This window comes from Lonchura striata, chromosome 10 (assembly GCF_050655825.1).
Source record: "Lonchura striata isolate lonStrDom1 chromosome 10, ASM5065582v1, whole genome shotgun sequence".
Classification (NCBI taxonomy): domain Eukaryota; kingdom Metazoa; phylum Chordata; class Aves; order Passeriformes; family Estrildidae; genus Lonchura; species Lonchura striata.
This window is the reverse complement of record NC_140712.1, coordinates 19,689,393-19,704,620: the sequence shown is the minus strand read 5'-3', so window position 1 is coordinate 19,704,620 and position 15,228 is coordinate 19,689,393. Positions and strand designations below refer to the sequence as shown.

At 41.6% G+C, this 15,228-nt stretch overlaps 1 protein-coding gene across 14 annotated transcripts in view; it reads right to left on the bottom strand.

The window, feature by feature from the left end:
- The window catches only part of MCTP2 (multiple C2 and transmembrane domain containing 2), a 128,236-nt gene that overhangs the window by 67,027 nt on the left and 45,981 nt on the right, over window positions 1-15,228 (bottom strand). For all 14 annotated transcript variants that reach the window (XM_085588904.1, XM_085588905.1, XM_085588906.1 and 11 more), the window contains 4 exons: window positions 14,501-14,612; window positions 12,563-12,598; window positions 4,062-4,226; window positions 2,594-2,724 (listed from right to left, as the gene is read on the bottom strand). In XM_085588904.1, the coding sequence (XP_085445030.1) occupies window positions 2,594-2,724; window positions 4,062-4,226; window positions 12,563-12,598; window positions 14,501-14,612 (444 nt within the window). The remainder of the gene's footprint in view (window positions 1-2,593; window positions 2,725-4,061; window positions 4,227-12,562; window positions 12,599-14,500; window positions 14,613-15,228) is intronic.

Below are 15,228 nucleotides of genomic sequence, written 5' to 3'. Positions count from 1 at the left end.
AACACTCTCTAACAACCCGGCATAAACAATTTAACTCAGCCTGGACAAATTCTGCACACGTTAACACCTTTGTTTATTCATATACATTAACATCATCTCCTGTTTATAGCATGCCTCTTCTCCCAAAGGACACAAAAAGCACTCAATAAACATTACGAACAGTCCTGTGCAGACTAAATAGAGGGATTATTTCAGCCAGCACCAAAATGCAGCCAGCGCTCAGTGTCAGAGCCTGCAGCTGAACCACTCAAGGCTGTGGGATTTTAAGTGAGGAAGAGAAATTGGACCCAGCTGAAACTCTGAGGAGACTGCAGGTAGGCTGAATGTAATAATTTAGCTTGTGATGTGCACTGACAGTGAGGGTTTGTTTAGTGATAGAAAGGTGACATGAAATGTTTCCTCACTAATTCAGAAGCAGACAAACACCCCAGGTGGTTGTGTTCAGCACCAGAGGTCCAAGGCATTCCTTATTCTAGGTGTTCCATGCTCTCCACAGACACTTCAGGTCCTATTTCAAGAACAATATTTTGCCTTGAAAACAAATTGTGCCTGGGAGAAGAACCATATTCCAGAGTCTTAAGGCATCCATATTATCTGAAATCCTGGGTCTAAAGGAGTTAACATGAGTCTTTGTGCCACAAAAGTTTATCAGATTTGACTCTGCTGTGAGCACCTCCAACTTCATTTAAAAATTAAAAACATGCATATATTTAAAGGTTTAACCAACGCAGCTGGAGGTTGAACCGGCTGGAAGGGACCATAATGAATTCTGACTCTATTCATAAATTGACCACAAAATTATTAAGTCAGAAAATTTTGTTTTTTCCTTAAAGCCATGCAAATTATTTGAGGGCAGTTGGCTGCACTGCTGTGTGTAATGACCGAATATAACCCACAAACATTTTACTAAAGAATATTTCTTACAATGATGTTGTGAAATCCAGAAATCTCAAAACTCAACTTGGAAATCATGGAGACAATAAACATGGCACCTCATAATGCTGTTTTTCCAACAGAATCCTTCTCCAGATTAGACTGCATCTGAACCCTTCATAAAATATTATTTATAGGGTGCCAAAAAGTTTCTACACTGTAAAAACAATACTTGTTATTATGCACTCGGTGTTTACCTATTCTTGCAAATGCTCTTCAAAACCTAGTGTATTTTTTTCCTGGTTTGATGCTACAGCCAATTTGCTGTGCTTAAGACAACAAAAGCAAAACATTTTTTCTCCACATAGACATAAAAAATAAATTTAAACATGGAATCACAGAATTGTTTGGGTTGGAAGGGATCTTAAAGATAATTTTGTTCCAATCCCCCTGCCATGGGCAGGGACACCTTCCACTAGACCAGGCTACTCTGGGTCCCATCCCATCCAACCTGGCCTTGAGCACTTCCAGGGATTTACCCTGGAAGATCTACCTTTACTTTAAGGTAAATCTACCACACAGACCTCACCAGTGCTGAACAGAATAAGCATTTCACTGATAGTTTTTGCCACACTAAACACCACCTGCCAGAAACCAGTAGAAAAAAAAGTCGGGGGAAGCCGAGGGAAAAATTAAAATAAAGGGGAAAAACCTCAGGAAGAATTGTTCCAGCATCAGAGACTGACCTGAGGCAAGCTGCAAACACTGCTTTATTTCTTAACTCTAAACAGAGTATCAGAAGTAATGGAAGTAACTGTGAGAATGGAAGGAACAGATTCATCTTCAGCCACTTCTCCATGTGATGAGCAACAGCACTCAGCCAGAAAGAATTTCCTGCTCTGCAAAACCACAAACATTTGTAGAGCCAAAGGGCATTGTTCTTCTCAGTGAATAGGCTCAAACTATTTGAATGCCTGAAGTAAGAGAATGTTCTTATGAGTTATTTAGTCAGCACATTGTGAAACCCTGGCCAGGTGAGAGCAGCAAACAACTGCAGGGAGGTTTTCCACCCTCAGGAAATTGAGAGTTGTGGCAATGATCCTGCCAGCAGAGGAGCATGGACAGACCAGAGGGTGTCCAGCAGAGTGTGGTGCTGCTGCCTGTCCACAACAGCACAGATGTTGTTTAGGGAGATGGGTCAGGGAAATGCTGAAAGCCAAAGCAGGGAAGAGAGAGGTACTACTAAGAAAATGACACTGTACAAATTCAGATAGAGTGGAATGGAATTAAAGAATCTTAGAAGAACACAACATTGAAGTGCAAAGAGGAGAAAAGGGACACTACTCTCAAAAGGAGCACAAATCTCTGGGCTGGCACCAGCACAGCACATAAAGATGTGGAGCAATAGCACCACAAAAATACAGAAAAGTCCTGCCTCTTGATGCCACTGAGCTCCCACAGTATCTCAGGTTTTAGAGGCAGCTTGGGTGTCTCTGCATTCAGATTTTGGCTAATCAATTACCTATTAACAGGTTTTAATAAGCATAATGTAAACATAACCTGGACATGACTGGAATAAGGACAGAAAAATACATTATGATGCTGATAATGAAAACAAATTGATTCATTTAAGAAAATAATCAAAATAACTTTATTTTTTGCACTTACCCCATTCTGCCTCCCCCCCCCAAAAATAAAATCTAACTCAAACCCAACTTACGTGCCCAAAAGCTCGTCATGCTTTTTGTTATCCTTTCTCCACACTTCAATGTCCAACATATCCTTCCTGTCAGAGAAGTAGTGAAAATCAAACTGTTCCCTCCACTGAGGATTTGCACTCTTACACAGTGTCTAGAAAACATGCAGTTATAATATTTACTTTTCTTAAACAGTACTTATTTTCACAGTATATCAAAAAGAAAAAAAAAATCAATACTACAGAACAAGGCTGGATGTTAGAGCATCGAGTACTAATGTCATTCCAACCAAAGCTCCCCAGCCCATTACATATAGTCTCATCTTCCTAAATATTCTCTTTCCTCCCTCTCAATAACAATAAATATACAGTTGCCATCTGAATGAATGGCTGGGAAAATTCTAAAATACAAGGTAGACCCCCACCAGCTCCACGGTCATCATTCACCATCACACACTGGAAGAAATCAGGAATAACTCTTTTGAGGACAATCACCTAGAAACAGATTTGAATGAATTAAGGAGCCCAAAGCAGTATTTTTTCACCCTTCTGTATCAAGCAGACAGCTCAGTCTTGCAGATTCACAAAACATCTATGGACCATTACAGACACACATAAAAAAGGGATTGCAATGGGAATAACATCTATTTATTGTAAAGTAACTAAACCATTTGTTATTCTTCAAAACTACTTTTCTAAATAAAAAGCATATCATGACCTTGGTTTGAGGTCTGATGTGAGGGACAGAGTGCGGGTTTCAGATGTGCCTACATCCAAATGTTATGTTCCATGAACTTGCTCTGTACATTTTGTACAGGAGGAGGTTTGTTTTCTCCTCCTCTGCACTTCCAGTTCATGACATGCAGAGCTCTTGCTCTCTCAAAAGAGTATTATTTTAATTATAGCCTTTCTTCTTATTAGACTTTCCAGATGAAATGTACATCTTTGGGAACCTCATCCATTTCTTAGAATCTTAAATAATTGAACTGTATACAGATAAATACAGCCTAGAAGAATAAAAATTAGTATCAGAACCATGGAACATTTTATCTGTCTGGGGGGCAGGTTCTGCAATATGCAACATATTTTTAAAAAAAGTACTTTAAAAGAATAATAATTTCCCCGCACTGGAAACCATTTCAGGTCTGCTTTTCCAGCACTGCAAGTCCAACTTCTGTATTGGCAGAGAACAAAACACATGTGTGATACATGTAGCTTTATTTCATTTCATATTAATGTCAAACATCCATCAACATGATGTGTATGTTAAATGCACAAAACACTGATAACACACAATATTATTAACTTCCTCTTTCTCTACTGGCATCAAAACAGAGCAAAATGTTAATGCTTCTAGTCTGGTCTCCTGATTTTGAACTCACTTATCAAAAAGAGTATCATGAATAATTCCATCTGAGGTAGCAACACCACTAAAAGAAACACCAAGCACCTTATTGACTTCAGACAACTTAAGGAAATCCTTAATACTTACCTTGCTCTTGTATCTTTGATCCCCCAGTTTGAGGAGAATAAAAATCTCTGCCAAGCCCCCTCTGGGCATGTTCTTCCCCTCCAAGAGGGTGATGGTGACCAGCCCGTTCCACAGCTGGTTCTTGCGCAGGGACTCCGAGAGCCGCAGGTTCCGCGTGAAACTCGACTGAAAAGCGAGGCACAACACGGAATGTTTCAAGATCCAAACACATTTTCATGCTCACCTTAACTGTGCTATGAAAGAACACCAGGAGTGTAAGAGACACCATGCTTCCCTAAGGGTAAGCAGGCAATGGAAGGCAGTAGGATGCTATGGATTTTCTGCCCAGTAGTACTACAGTCCCTGTGAAGGGACGGTGCTCAGTGTCACAGTAAAATCAGCAGGGTTTGCTTAAACCACCAGAGAAGTCACCTTCAGCTACCCTGGCTGAGCTCTGCCTAGAGCAGACCTCAAGCACAGAGAGCAGTCTGGTACCTTGGCTCAGGAAAGGCACAGGAGAGCCATGGGGAACAGAACAGGGGAGAAATTAAAGTAAACTCTTAAAACCTCTCCAGCTATGTCCATAAAATGTGGGTCTGTCCTTTCTGGGGAGGCAGACCTGGATCATAAAGCCCACAGCCAGGTGAAAGGCTGAGCAGCATCTTCCACCTCCCCCCATCACTCAGCCACCCGCCTTAGCTCTTTGCTAACTTTGCTGTTCCTGCTTCCAGAAACTGAGCCCACGAATCAAAAATACTGATGCCTGCTGAAAAAACACTGACACCACCAGGCTCTTTCTCTGGAGTTATGGTTACCTGGTAGCCACATTTGTTACCTTCGCAGCTTCATCTTGTGCAGCACGGCTGCGCTAACAGTTTGCTAACTGGCAATATTTTATTGGACAGAGGATGATTAAATAGGCCTTTATTTGGGGGGAGTGAGCTGGAAACATTAAAACTCAAGGCTATACCCTTCTTCCTGCAGTAAAAATCCTGCCATATTTTATTCTCCTGCAGCAACTTTTAACTCGCCACACTTTGGAGCTTCAATCATGTCATGTACAGGTGGGAGCAAGACGGAGGAGAAGATTTCACAAGTCACTTTAAAACAGGACGTGTTAGCTTTAAAAGCAAGTAAGAAAAGTTGTTGCTAAATAAAACGATTGCAAAAGCACCTGATGTCTGAAGATTACTTTTTATGGATCAATTACCCGGCAACAAAATTCTTAAATCATAGGTGGTGAACTCACAAATTTTTTACTTGCTTTTTACTGGTTAAAATACCGAATTCTGAATCCCACAAGCATATTAATATACTTCTATTTAAACACCCTGTTTGGCTTTCCTGGCGCAATGGGTAAAAATTCCTACCTTTAAAAAGAAAACGAGATTTTGATTCATAAATCCAGCTGCAGTGTAATTTCTTTTCTCTTCTTTTTTTTTTTTTTTTTTTTAAAGTTCGTCTTTTGGGCCAAAAAGCTAAAGCATGACTGTTCCCATGGACATACTTCAAAGTCCCAGCAGATATACTCCTCCCTAAACACTGCAACTATTTCAAAATCCTTTTTATAAAAAAGGGAGTAATGTCCACAAGGGATCAAAGGGCATTCTACAGTCTGGCAATCGCCTTAGAAAAATGGCAGTGCTTCCATGAAATATGCCCTAAAATAATTTTGCAGCTTGGTATGTCCTAATTTCGAATTGGATGTTTATCTTGGAAAGGCTTCTATCTAACTTGTCCATAAAACAGCTCCACTTAGCTCTATGAGCCCTGTGAAAATGGAATCCAAAGCTGGCTATTAAGGGGGCCTGGAGATTGCTTCCATATGGCGTAACAGCATGGGAGTGGAGGGCTAAGGCCTACAGCAGGCGCTGCTTGGCTTGAGCTCCCCATCTATCCATGGACACTCATTGCATTACACCATAACATCTGGATTATTGCTTGTAATGTCCCTGGGAAATATCCACTTCCCATCAAAGCCTTTATCTATCTCGCTTGTACTTTGAACATTTTAGTATTTAACATAGTCATGTTTGATGTGATGTACTCTGCTGCTTTAGGAGCAAGGATTTTTCCCTCCCCCTCCTGCTCCTTCCTTGGAGGAGGAAGAGGTATTTGATGTTAGTTCACAAAAAAAAAAATTAAAAAAAATAAAAAACAGATGAAGTTTATAATCCACGTTACAATTTCTTTTAAAAACAAAGCATCCAGCTCTCTTCAAAGCTTCCAGGCTGAACACAAAAGACAGTTGTTATCACTCAGTTTTCAAATCAAACTTGGATTCTTTTCTTTTTTTCATCCAGGCCAGTATTTCAGGGAGTCACTCAGCGTTGGGGACCTTCCTACCCCAGCTCTACAGCACACATAACCCCACCCTTGTAGCTGCTGACTTGACAGTTCAAAGGAGTGTTGGGAGGCACCCAAACCAGCCTGGATCCCACACAGCCCCTGGAAAAATCAGCACCTGCACTCAGGATTACTGGAACACATTGCAGTGCACCAACCTTGACCTCCCAAAACAGGTGGCCCCAAGAAAAGAGCCTCATGCACCCCCTGCTCTGGCTCTGCAGCTGCTCTGGGCTCCTCTCAGAAGAGGGGTGTGCTAACAGGACCTGCATGAGATCCAGCATCACTTGAGAGCATCCCACTGCAGAGTGGATCCAAGATGTTTGCAACTGGTTCAGGGCACGGTGCTGACCTGCAGCAGCCCCAAACAGGCTCCACCACTCCCAGAGCTTCCCACCTCCCCCAGTCCAGCCACTGGCACAGGGCTCTCTCCAAACTGAGCATGGGAAGTCTGCTTGTCTTACACCCCTGCAAGACACGGCACATGAGGAATGCTTTGGATTTCCTGGACATGCCCAGGTCGCCCCCACAGAGCCTGCTCAGCAGGTCTGGCACATTTCCTGTGCCTCGTAGCACCAAAGAGCCCCTCTGTACTTGCTCTGTGGCCACCTCTCCAGCCTCCCCAGGTATTTGGCAGGCTGTTCCTCTGACCACCCTGATGGAAATCCCAGTGAAACAGGCAGTGTCTCAGATTCCACTCACAGTTTCTGGAAGGAAGCACGTCTGGGGAAAATCAGATGTGTGGTAGACCCACAGACCCAGGCCTTCAATGAGTCAACTTTAGTGCTGCCTAGGGAAGTCTGCACTATGGAAAATGCCTCCCAGGTGACAAGAAAATGATATTGCCTTATTTATTTTAGATGTCTTACCTCCTCTCTGATACCCCACACCTACTCATTTCAAACTGATTTACACAGAGCTAATTGATTAAACTTCACAGCCTCCCTCTGAGTTGGCAAAACTACTGCAGAGCAGAGCACAGAGGAGCACAACCTTTAGTCCAACAAAGTTACTCGGGCAAAACAAGCACTGAAAAAAACACCCCATACACTCTTCCTTGCCTCCAGCCAGCCTCCTCACCTGCCTTCACAATGAGACCAGAAAAGCCAAAGCCCTGGTCCATGCTGGCCAGAAAATGAGGACACAACTGCTTAATCAGTGACAATTTTGAAGTGATTTATCTATTCAGCTCTTCCTTTTGATGTTACCTCCCAGGCTCCTGATGCCTCCACACTTTGGTACTGCAGCTCCTCCCCTGCTGAACCTGAGCCCTTTCCAGCTGGGCTCCCACACTGGATGCCAGGTCCTTCAGGCCTCTCCTGCTGTATTTTCCTGTAAGCTCTCTGCTCACACTCTGGCTACATCCCAGACCCAAGTAAAGGTGCCTTGCCGAAGTACAGAAAAGTTGGCTGAAGCTGGGACCAGGCTACAGGGCTGGAAATTAAGAAACAAGTGATTTATGATGGAAGCTGGCACATGTCCCAAGCACAAGGCATTGGACAAAGTTGCATATTCCTTCCCCTCATCGTTTCTGAAATCAAGGTAGCTCTGAGACCAGAATTTGAGGGCTGTCTCTAGACAGAGCTCTGATTTTGGCTGGGCTCTGTGTGCAAATAAGCAGTAACACCATAAAGGTCACCTTTATGAGTAGTTCACCGCTGTAAAATGGATAAAACCTGGAACTAAAGACATCCCTCAAACAAGCCAGCCAGGATGGCAACAGCAACAAAACAGCAACAAAAAAATCAGACAATAAGCACAAAAATATCCAGAGATCTTTATTCCTTAAAACAAACTAGATGCTTTTTAAGTCTAAGAACCCATATCCACTGCAGATTTTGGGATTGTAACTCATCAAATAAGTAAAAAGTAATCTCTGAAGAAAAAGCAGAAGGACCAGAAGATGGTTTTTCTCCCAATGGCTTAGAAAGGACATTTGTCCAGAAAACATTCCCCATCTCTGAACAGAAAAATTAAAAATCAGTGCCTCACATCACCACTCTCAATATCTTGTTCCTGGTTTCAAAATGAATATAAAAGTTTCATCAACTTTCAATTTTTTTATCACTTTCAGGTTCTGGTTTAAAATAGAAGAATAAGCAGGTGGGCTATATTCTGCCTTCACAGAGCCAAATACAGGAGCTGAACAAGAATGACAGAGCTTTGGAGGGGAAAGAACCGGCTCATTGACCCAGCTTCACAAAATCCTTTAGGAGCTCCAGTCTCCCTGATAACTCCATTTGTCTATAATGTCCCTCTATAGGCACCCAGCAAATCCCCTCTGGTGCATCAGGGCTGCTTTCAAATCTGTCTCTTTTCCTGACACACACATACATGCCCCAAGTTCAAACTTGTTTTTGAAGCAATAAAGAGATGCAGAAAAATTGTACATTTAAATGACATGGCGAGGTGGCCAAGTGTGAAGTGAGCCCATCTCTCCCATCTTTCATTTAAAAGGATGAGACAGGACAACAGAAAGCCTGCTGCAATCCCTGTGAAGAGGTCAACGTCAAAACTGGGCCACGTAATTTGCCATTTGAGAAAACAACAACACACAAATAGGAGGACTCTTTGGACCTCTCCTCATTAGGCAGAGAAACCACTTCAGCAGAGGCAGTTTCCCCTTGGGAAAGAGGAGAGGGCGGCGGGAAAGGCAAGTGAACCAACACGAGATTGGCACCACGACTGTGACCCTGTGGCGAGTGAGTCCCCGCGCTCCGCGCTGCCCACGGGGGATTGGGGGAGAGAGCCAAACACAACGAGGCAGACAAAAATGAAACCTAACAGCCCACACAGGAACACCAAAAAAAAAAAAGATAAAATAAGAAGAAAGGAGAGTGAGGGATTTTCCCCTTCGATGAGATGCTTGAGGAGTCCTTGGGTCCGGTCAGCCTTTCAGCCAATTTATTCAATCAGCTTAAGCTATCAGGGTGGCAATTCCGTCGCTTTTGTTTCAGGACTGAACTGCTGCAGGTCAATCCACCCCAAGCAGACCTGCTTATCTGCCTCCTGGATGTTCAACACTTAAAGGTTATTCAGCTGTGCAAATGCTGGAAAGAGCGTGCAGGGCACTCAGGGTGAGACTCAAGCCACCCGGGACAAACAAGGGTACTGAGCATCAGCATGCTGGGCTCCAGCAGAGAGCTTCCAACTCCCTCTGTGCCCCAGAAAAAAGAAGAACAGAGGGGAGAGCATGTCAATACACAGACATGAGTGAATATATTAATGCTGCCTAACAGCATCCTCTTCCCTTTGCAGTGCCACCCTCCACGAGGAAAAGAAGAAAGCCACACTCTTGAGAACAGCTCCCACTGAGGACAATGCTGTTCTCAGCTCCCGTGAAAAATGAGGGATCTGAATGTGCTGCCCATGCCTGGGGAATCCGCCCAAACATGCAATGATTCCCTTCCAGCAGCAGTGAAAAATATATACTCATAATAATCAAGAGACACCTAAATCATACAGTTCAACAGCTCTTGCTCCAAAATGATTTAAAAGACCATACTGAGTTGCTGGAATCCTTCCTGCATACTCCCTGTAATGACCATGAGGCTACTGGAGCTGGACTGGAGATCTTGTGTTGGCACTGTTTTTGCTGTTGTCTGAAATGCAGCTCTTTCTCCAAAAAGCAAGGGAGCTCAGAGAACACACATGAAGAGAGCACAGTATCCACAAGAGCCCTGCTGCCAGTCTGACATGGAGCTGCAACAGGTATCAATGCCATCAACATTTGGGGTAAATTTGGGAAGTCAGCAAGAATCCTGTGATTAATGTGAAAAGACTCATTTAGGACACTGATGTGCCAAATCTGCATTAAGACAACACAAAATGGTCAAATTAGAGGATAATCAGATTTCTTTCATGTAGGCAATACAGATTAAAAAACAGCTGTGAAAGTTATATTCATTTTGTCCATCCTTAAAATAAGTCATTTTCCCTGTATTTATAGAAGAGGAAAAGCTAAATATTACAATAGGGGTCAGCTGCAGTTCAGCACATTAAAAAAAAAAAATCCCAGAAAAACTATTTCAAATAGAAAACTTTTATTTGCCTAAACCTGGAGGGAGGAATGTTGCTCAAATGGAAAGTATACTATGTTTTCCTCCTGCAACACCCAACCAGAGTCAGCTCAGGAGCCAAAAAACAAACAAGCTTGTGTATCCATTACAGAGCTCTCTCCATTTCCCCTGCACTCCTTATTCCTGTATCTTTATCTCGTCCAGCAACATTGTTTTCTACCCCATCATACTCTCTGGCTATTCTTCCATAACCTCTTGTGCCTTCCCTAGACACCTATATTCCCCATGCACACAATTTTTCTTCCTAGCCTTTATGTTCTGCCACAAACTGCTAGTACTGCTTCCACAGAGCAGAGTTTCCTAACTAAAGATGGTTATTGATGTACAGTACTAGTGTTTTAGTGCAGTAGCAGAATCAATAAACCAGGAAATACTGCTTTGTCAGATTTTTTCCGGCGCATGCTGGGAAATATTTTTTACTGCCTTTGGATGGTCACAGAGGTTTTCTTTAGAGATCACACTGGAGCATGAACTGTGTCTTCCCCAGGAAGAACTGAAGCTCTCCTACCCTCTAGTGACTGGAACAGAATAGAGCACAGGGTTGAAGCTTCTTTCCTTTTAAACAATACTTTCATGTCTCCTAAATCAGCTCTACGCCTCAGCAACTTTTAATTTTATTCTGAAAGGTGGTAAGGTACAAGACAGAGTCTTGAGAGCTGAAAGGCTGACAGCTAAAAGTCCAAAAACATGTATGTAAAAAAATTATACAAAATGCACTGAGACACAGCATAAAAGCAAAAAGAAAAAACAAACAAAAAAACCTAAAGAAATGGGAAAAAAAACCCACCCCAAAACTTACAGTAATAGCAACCAAAAGAGAATTTTGGCTATTCTGAAGAAAAAGAACCTGACTTTAAAAACCCAACTCCCTTTCCCAGGTCCCAAAGCCAACCAGCATCCAGAGACAGCTGTGTGAGAAAGATGGGGATCAAGCAACACTGACCGAGCCAGGGCACAGTAATTTCCAGAGTTTTAGTTAAAAACTGAAGTGATAAGCTCTTCAGTTATTCCATCACTGTCTATCATGTGGCATTCAGGCAGTCCTGGCAGCTCTCTGCTCCAAGCACTACAATATCCCTGCAATCAGGGCTCCAAAGGCTGTACTTTGCACTTCTTCTATTGACAAAAACATTCTTGCTGGCACAGTACCTGAGATGGTTGGCTCCTCTACACAGCACACCACAGTTGTAATGAATAAAACAAGAGGAGGTTAATGATTCAATTTATTTAGGCACAAACCGATAGTTACAGAGGGAAAATATCATGAGAACACACTCATCTTAAGAGCCAAATTTTGCTTTTCAGAGGCTGAGACTGTACAGCTCTCAAGCTGGGTAGTGTGGCTTGCAGTGTCTGTATCATTGTTATTTACTCAATAGCAAATTAAAGCTTTACAGAACACATAAAAAGCCACAGTCTGTTTCCTGAACAAGTTAAAATCTAATGCAAAAATGATACAGGAATATAAAAGTAATGGAAGCCTGCAGGGATCCTACAGGAGACCAAGGGAAACAAGTTACACGGACATGTGGCAACACACAAATCTTGGAAATCCTGTTACAATGGAGGTAATGAAAACTCCCTGCTCAGCCTCCATCCCAAGAACAAAAGGAATTTCAAAACCCACAGGGGCAACTAGAAGAAATACTGCCTCACAGGATTCCACCCATGGTGAGAGGCAGCCCCAAAGACAGACGGGGATCCGGAGAGCCTCGTTCAGCTCTGCACCAGCCACCGTCCATCCAGGTGTTCTGAAACAACTCAAACCCTCCACAGCTCCTCTCGTTTTGGTTAATTTACACCCCTTTCCTTGGTACAGGAAGTTTTTCTCTCTTTCTACAGCTCTTTGTGAATGGGGTCTTATGTTCACTTGCCACTAGACACTGCCACAGCAGCTACAATTGGGAAACAACAGCAATTTCCCATCGTGATGAACAGAAACATCGAAAAAGCAAAGGTTACCACAGTCAGCACATTGTGACAGGTTACCACTTCTGAGTTTTCCTTTGTTTAGCCTGTTTCAGAGCAGGGCATAAATTACGGGAGGGGACCTTCATTTTCTTTAAGTAAAGAAAAAAAAAAAAAAAAAAGTATTACCTTGGATGAAGTTCTTTTCTTTCGACTTGACCATCTCTGTTCATGAGTCCCCATTATTGTACCAAAGAGAACCCAGGGAAAGGAAACAGGTAGGGAGTAAAACGGGGAAAGTGTTTAGTAAAACAATTCAAACAGAAGCTTGTCAAATAGAAAAGCCTATTACAAAATAGAGGGCTAAATCTACAACTACATCTCCATCTACCTTCCCTGCTTCATGGAACATAACAATCAACAAACTCAAAATACCTGCATTGCACCAAAAAAAGAGGCAATAAAAAAAAAAGTAATTGAGAATAAAAAGTGGAGGGACCCAGAGCCATTAGTAAGAAACATGGCTTATACTTTTGCTGCCATCTGGTTCTACAGTAAGCTAATTTAAAAAGGGGGAAAAAATCATCTTGCTGTTAAGTGCTAATGTGGACAGAGCTATTTCACTGTTCTGACTCCTTTGGAAATGGCCGAGCTATCTGCATTTGAAATATGAGGGCTTAAAACATTGTCTTTTAAAAAAATTACAGTGTGCACCAGCTCTTCTATCATCTACACTCTGAATGTTAACTAAGCACCCGAGAGTGCCAAAAGCTGCTATTTAAACCAATAAGCTTTGTTTCACTGGCTAGGTCCACTTTAGCCCAGGCCTTAATAAAAATCCCAGAATTCCTGAGATTCTTCTGACTAAACTGACTTTTTGCTAAAATAACTTTACATTTTTGCTTCACCCCTTCCTGCAATTCAGTAACACATGCCAACAATGTTGATTGTACAAGTTAGAGGGGAGTTCACATTCCATATAAAAGCCATCTAAAATATAGACATATAAATACACCATTATTTTAAATATTGTCATTAAGCTTTCAAATAATCACACAGTAAGGTAAAATTAGCTAAATCATTACCTTGTTATTAATTAAGGCTTTACAATTCTCAAAAAGGCATCTATTTTAAAAATAAATAATGAACAGCAGATATCCCACATTAACTTCTTCTCATTTTGTTTTCCAACCCCTTCAAACATTTATGTTTCTATAAATAATCCCATTCAGGCTGGAATTCCACACCTATAATTCATTAATGTGCTGTAAACAGCAAGTTTCATACTCGACTTTGCAGAAAACTTGTAGAAATATTTTCTCTTAATATGCATTACACATATTTAAAACTAAGTCTGGTTTTTAAGACAGTCCAAGTAACTGCCTGATCTTGGGACTCTGCCCCTTGCTGGCCAAGAGCAGGATTAGTTCACCAATATTTGTGTGTGGTGCATGCTTTATACAACACTAGGAGAAAACTTTAAAAATAGAAGAAAAAAGCCACATGCAGGACCTAAAATTAAGAAAAAAAAACTATCAGCTTCAGTTATTGTGTTCCCAGTCTCTGCCCACCTTCTCTGCATTTCTAACATCACTAATCACCACATTTCTGCATAAGGAGCCAAGTTCAATTAACTCAGTGAAGAAATTATCAGTGGTAAGATCAGGGTTTTACAAGCAACCACCTCCTCTCAGCCTGGTGCTCCTCCACAGGACTGGGGCAGTTTAAGTCTTAACATCCAAGCTCAATTTTTAGATTTCACATGGATAAGTATTTTCATTGTTGATTAAAAAAAAAAAGTATATTAAAAAAAAATATATAACAGCTTTTTTTCAACCTGTCCATTGCAGTGTTGGACACATGCCCAGAGCACAGAGAGTACTGCCACAGTGCACATCACAGTGACAAGACAGAAGCATCCAGCTACAAATGTCTACACAACTTTAACCCAGCTAAATACAAGGCTTTTTTTTTTTTTTTTTAAAGTTATGCTCCATCTCGATTTCAATATTGAGTCTCAGAGGATGAAAATAAAGGTGGCATTTCCCAGTAAATCAGATTATGCCAGCTCTTCTTTTCTCCCCCCTACAAATTCCAGCTATAAATTTGATTTCCTAAGCCACTTACATTTCTCTTGAAGTCTCCTTGCTTGACTGCTAGACTCAGGTTTAATACAATCACTCCCATGTCATCTTCTAAACTGTTGGGATCTTCCAGTTTTAAAACCTGTTCAGTAGTTCTACAAGGTAACAAAAAAAAAAAAAAAAAAGGAAAACAAAAAAGTTGTGCATTTATTGACTCCAGTTAACTTGAGTTGATTATTAAAGGTCAGGTTGAGCTGTGCAAATTTCAGCTTCTTGTCTGAAATTCCCAATATTGAGTTTAAATGTTAAAATGGGAAATCTGGAGAGTTCTTTCTTGGTTCTGACAAAACACACCCCTCTTTTAATAATGCAGCACAGTATTCCTATAGCACTGCTCAGTACTCATAACTCTCCATATGCAGGTACACACTGAATTAAGTTACTACTACCTCTATTACACAGCAAAGAAGAGTGGCAGGGAAACTCATCCGAGTGAATCTTCTAATATTAAATTGTTTGTATTTGACTCCAGAGATACTTATTCAGCCTGCTTTTAATCCCCTTCTATGACTCTGTTCCCTTGCTGAAAACAGGAATGCTGGTATTTACCTGATGGCACTATCTCATGAACAAATGAACATTTCTATAAATTCAGATACAACAGCAATGAGAGCTACAACACCCCCCACACTGAGAAAAATCATTTCCCCCCCAAAAAAAAGTCATCGCACAGCAAGGGAGTATAAAAGAAACAACTAAAACTTGAATTCC